The sequence below is a fragment of the Sinocyclocheilus anshuiensis genome, unplaced genomic scaffold (genome assembly GCF_001515605.1).
Source record: "Sinocyclocheilus anshuiensis isolate Anshui unplaced genomic scaffold, SAMN03320099.WGS_v1.1 scaffold391, whole genome shotgun sequence".
Taxonomy (NCBI): domain Eukaryota; kingdom Metazoa; phylum Chordata; class Actinopteri; order Cypriniformes; family Cyprinidae; genus Sinocyclocheilus; species Sinocyclocheilus anshuiensis.
Window position 1 is genome coordinate 908,295 of NW_015548229.1, and position 5,596 is coordinate 913,890.

General features: G+C 35.6%; 1 protein-coding gene across 1 annotated transcript in view; it reads left to right on the forward strand.

Moving 5' to 3' along the window:
• The window catches only part of LOC107654548 (cadherin-12-like), a 145,002-nt gene that overhangs the window by 84,754 nt on the left and 54,652 nt on the right, over window positions 1-5,596 (forward strand). The window contains exon 3 of the mRNA XM_016441670.1: window positions 3,802-4,096. Within this exon, the coding sequence (XP_016297156.1) occupies window positions 3,802-4,096 (295 nt within the window). The remainder of the gene's footprint in view (window positions 1-3,801; window positions 4,097-5,596) is intronic.

The following is a 5,596-nucleotide window of genomic DNA, read 5'->3' on the forward strand; positions in this document are numbered from 1 at the left end:
TCATTACTCCAGTCTTCAGTGTCACATGATCTTCAGAAATCAGTCTAATATGCTGATTTGTGCTCAAGAAACCTTTTTAAATTATTATTATTATTATTAATGTTTTTTGAGCAGCAAATCAGAATATCAGAATGATCTCTGAGGGATTGTGTGACTGGAGTAATTATGCAAAAAATGTAGCTTTGAAATCACTAGAAATTACATTTTTAAATATATTCAAATAGAAAACAGTTATTTGAAATAGCCTATTAAAATATTTCTAAATTGTAGTGTTTTGCTGTACTTTGGATCAAATAAATGCAGGCTTGGTGAACAGAAGAGACTTCTTTAAAAAACATGAACAATACAACTGTTTTCATACAGCGATAGCTGGACGCTTTTGTCCATATTAGGAATTTCCTCATACGACTTTCTGCGCGAGAGCGCCCTCCGGCTTCGAGTTTGAAGGAAACATACACTTCACAGAATGTTTAGCGCTTGGCGATGTTCATCTCGCCTTATTCTGGGTCCGAATAACACATCAGATCATGCACAGACTATCCTGTCTCTTTTAATTTAAATCTATATTTATTCACACCGGCTCTTGAAAACCTCTATGCGAACACACTTGCCCGAGAAAATGCGGGGGACGAATTTACGTGATATTAAAAGTGGGGGGGACACGTCCCCCGCGTATTCTACGCCCCTGCATGCATGCATGCATACACACACTAAAAAAAAAAAAATCCACATATGGTACAAGATTTTGGTCACTTCGCCCACCCCTAATGGATCTGTACCACACAGACAATCATATATTTATCCTCTAGCACATGCCTTTTCACATCCATAAACACATAAACGGATCCATAAACACATATACGCGCACACGGGTTTGGATTACTCTAGTGCTGGCTTCCTCAGACTCCTTGCAGTCGTAGCACGCTGGGGAATGTATTTATTTAACTGAATCGGCTGAGTGTTTAGGCCCGGTCTGAATATATTAGCATGCAGCGAGTGTGCAGGAACGCTGGTCCTCAAGGGGTTTCGGTGTCCTGGTGTGTAAGAAGTATCCAGTCATAGAGCTGACTCTTCCTTTGTAAACCAAACATGCATTTAATTACTGGCCAGACACCATGTAGTGAACCGTATGATCATGCACACACTTAAACACTTAAATACACATTTAATGTGGAGAGCTGGGCTTATAAACCACACATATCATTACTAAAAGCACACTAAGAGATCAATGAGATATGGTCAGGGCTTTGAAAACACTACAAATATCAGGCAAACACATTTTTAAAAAGCTTCTCTTGATCCTCTCTGAAAGAATTACAGCTTTAATAGTTACTGGTTGTGTAACCACTAAAAGACTGCTAAAAAAGTAAAAGGCTGATTCTTCACTTACGGCTCTGAATGATAATAGACCCTTTATTTATTCATCCAGTATATTAGGACCCTATTGAATCTGCAGGCGGTAGAACAGGCTTCTAATTTCCCCTATTGTGAGAGGAGGCTAGTATTTGACTGTTGCTCTCTCAGCACCTGTTGACTGAGACAATAACACGTCAAATCCAGTGCTTATCTTTACTCGTGATATTTAAGCTGAGAATAGCATAATAGGTCTAAGCCTTTCTGTATAACGGCACTATTTGCAAAGATTATGTTTAGCAGATATGTGAAGCAACACATTTGCAGGATGACTTTCCATTTGTTGAAATAAAAAAGTATATTTAAGCAAGCTTCAAAAATTAGCATTATCTCCAAAAAAAAAAAAACAAGTGCACATAATATTAATTTTATGCATAAAAAAGAAGAAAAAATATGCATTTTATGCATAAAAAAAAAAGAAAAAAGAAAATATGATGAAAAATGTACTCATTCTATCCTCAGGGTATCCAATAAGTAGATAAGTTTGTTTTTTCATCAGAATGAGAATGATTCAGACAACTTTTCCCACTGGAGAAACCAATATTATAGATATAGGACTCATATGTTAACTTTGCTTCATAAGATGTTAATTGATGATTTTTGGATTACTGTGATGTTTTAGCAGGCCTATGCAATATTACAAATTCAAAAAGATTTGTAATACCTTTAAAAGTATTCAAAAGTTCAAAAATCCTAAACAAATCATATTACAAACATCATTCACAAATGTGTGAATACACATCTAACAGGTAACAGACATCTTAGTATGCACTCAACCTCTTTCTCCCCAGCTGTTTCTCTCTCTCTCTCTCTCGGCAGAAATTTGCATGTAGATACATACTGTGTTTCTCACGTTATCACTCGTCTGTGCTTGTCAGATTAGAAAAAAATAGGAGTGACTGTTTCTTCTGAGAGTATAATGAGCGTCTGGAAAAGCTGCTTAGTCTGGTTTGTGTTAAATTTTTCCTGAACTTATTATCAAAGAGAGAGAGAGACAGAGAGAGAGAGAGAGAGAGAGAGAGAGAGAGAGAGAGAGAGAGAGAGAGCAAGAGTGAGAGCGAGAGAGAGAGAGAGAGAGAGAGAGAGAGGGTCACATCACAGTGGAGTCAGCTGTCTTAACCGGTGCTTGTCAGATTAGAAAAAAATAGGAGTGACTGTTTCTTCTGAGAGTATAATGAGCGTCTGGAAAAGCTGCTTAGTCTGGTTTGTGTTAAATTTTTCCTGAACTTATTATCAAAGAGAGAGAGAGCGAGAGAGAGAGAGAGAGAGATTGTTTTACTCGTTCTGCATGGATATTTGTGAGGTTTCTCGAGGACCCAGATGGCACATGAATCCCTTTTGTGTAATTGATTGCTATTGTTATGCTAATTCATTTTTTAATTAGTATCACCTAACTTTTCCACTTCTAGTTATTACTGGAGTGATTGCTGAGTTTCAGCTCTTTTGGAAATCTCCCTTTTCTTTTCCGTATCTCTATTCATTTCTGAATGTGCAGATATGTCACAATGAAGCAGTCTGATAATTAAGCTCTCTTTCTGATTTATGGTGCTCTCTAGATATTATGAAGATTGGGAAAAACAAAAGCTTTTTTAAATTTGACTGTCTCAACAACTTCGGCACAATCTTTGATTGATGTTTCCTCAGATGAGAGACATGCATTTGATTAATGACACTGTACAGCACTGATATGCTATAAAATAATTGAGAAAATGACTGCATTCAAATGCAGTTCACCTTAATTCAGATGGAATTGGATTGAACTGAATTGGAATTTATGAGATAATTGAATGCAAATCGCAAATAGGGTGCCGGTTGGAATGTAGAATTAAAAGCTAAATTCATATAACTGCAGTAAATGAATGAATGAATGAATTAATTAATTAATAAATGAATGAATGAATGAATGAATATTCAGTTCATTACAAATTACATTAAAATTCATAAAAAATAAATGTAAAAAAAAAACACAGAGAGAAATATTTTAAGTATGCTGAAATGTGAAGTCAGTGACTAAACACTAAAGTTTTCTGTCAGAAATAATTTAATTATAAACATCCAGGCCCTTATACAGAGTTTAACATCATACAGGCTATTCTTATCTGTGTAAATACTGTATTCTGCCATATAACATTGATTCTACACTTGCAATTATAGCATTTAGTTAATTTAGCATGCTTAAGTTAAATTCAGTGCTCTCTTCCACTAACTGAATAAAATCATTCTGTAACAACTTGTAATACATTAGGGGGAAAAGACAGTGTTTTGAAAGTCCCCTTAACTTTAAGCGCATTATAGATAATTTTGACCACAGTGAATTCTAGAGATCCATAATTATATCTTCGTTGCCACTGTTTGACACATGTTTGTCACTCTTTCTGTCTCCTTTAGTTGCACACTGACTTGGATAACGGGGAGAGTGCAGTGAAATACACTCTCTCAGGCGATGGTGCTGGAACCATCTTCACCATCGACCAGATCACCGGGGACATACACGCTTTGCGCAGTCTGGATCGTGAGGAGAAGCCTTACTACACGCTACGAGCTCAAGCGGTGGACATCGAGACCAACCGACCGCTGGAACCAGAATCAGAGTTTGTCATCAAGGTGCAGGACATCAACGACAATGAGCCAAAGTTCCTCGAAGGGCCCTACATGGCTAGCGTACCCGAGATGTCACCTGTGGGTAAGAAGCCCATTAAGATGTTTCCCTAACTTTTCATTCATTCATTTATGGAAATACTACACTAAGTTTGTACTACACAGCATTTATTATACAACTAATGGTTTATACAACTTAAACAGGATTGCTGTAAAAGTATTGTTTATAATGGCATTAACTAATAGTGTAAAGAGTTATCTTAAAAAATAAATAAATGAATTAATAAAATAAAGCTATAAATATTAAAGCTATTTTTTTCAGTACAGTAGAATGATTCAAACAAAACTTGTAGCTACAATAAAATAAAATAAAATAAAATAGAATTAAATTAAATTAAATTAAATTAAATTAAATTAAATAGTGGAACAATGCAAACAAATGTTAGAGCAAAACTACACTAAAATTAAATTACATTGTAAAAAATTAAAGAAAGACTAAACAAACAAACAAATAAAACAAGCAAATAAATGGAAGCCAATCAATGAAGCCTAAATGTTACAAGGATGACTGTCACCGTGTTACAGTGAGGGATGCTAGATGTCGTATTTTTTCCTCATGTTAATATGGACTTTGCCAAATAGTTACTGTTGTGGCAGAGGGGAGCTAATCCAGACATTAGTGTGTGCCGTCAGATAATGAGAAGCGCATGGGCTCCAAATCCCCACCAAACTGGATTACACAGACCTAGTAGGATTTCTCATCTCACATGGTAGAAACCTTGATTGTATTACTGAATATTTCACCAAGGCATCTGCTCTGGGTGATGATAGCAGTGGGATCTTATTTTGTTACTGTCTGTGCTTCTCTAAAAAGGCTCGTCTCTAAAGCCGGCCAGAAGTTGTATTGATTTCCACACAGCCTAATCCAATCGCTATAACTACTAGCAGATCAATGTAGCACTATCCTCTTGCATTCATGAAACACATTGCAGAGCTTGTTAAAGTCATAATGGCCTCCATTATTTGGACAAATATTCTTAATCGTGATGTCAAATATGATTGCAGATAATGCATCAATCCCTGAGGCCAAGCTGGGGAGAGATGTAATATGACACTCCGTTCACTGCAAACATGATGGTCAATGAAATGCTGCTTGCTTTGTGTTATATAACATTTAACTGCATACTTCACAGACTTATAGTCAAAATGAGAGGCACAGAAGAAAGCTTGTTTATTAACCACTTTAGTTGCAAACCTGACAAAAGGGCCCACAGTTGTTATTTGCACTCATTACATGCTATTAAAACATTAAATCGAAGCTATTTATAATATTGAAGCTATTTATAATTAGACTTCAACAAGTCTATAATGAAGCTTATTCTTCATCAGAGTGGAACAATGCAGACAAATGTTGGAGAAATTAAAATTAAATAAAAATAATCACAATTTAACCTATGAAAGTCAATCAATGAAGCCTAAACATAAAAAAGTCACAGTCATAAAATTGGGATATTGAAGATCACAGATGGGCCTAGAGTTGTCTCAACATTATTTAGAATAACAATATCAACATTATTTAGAATAC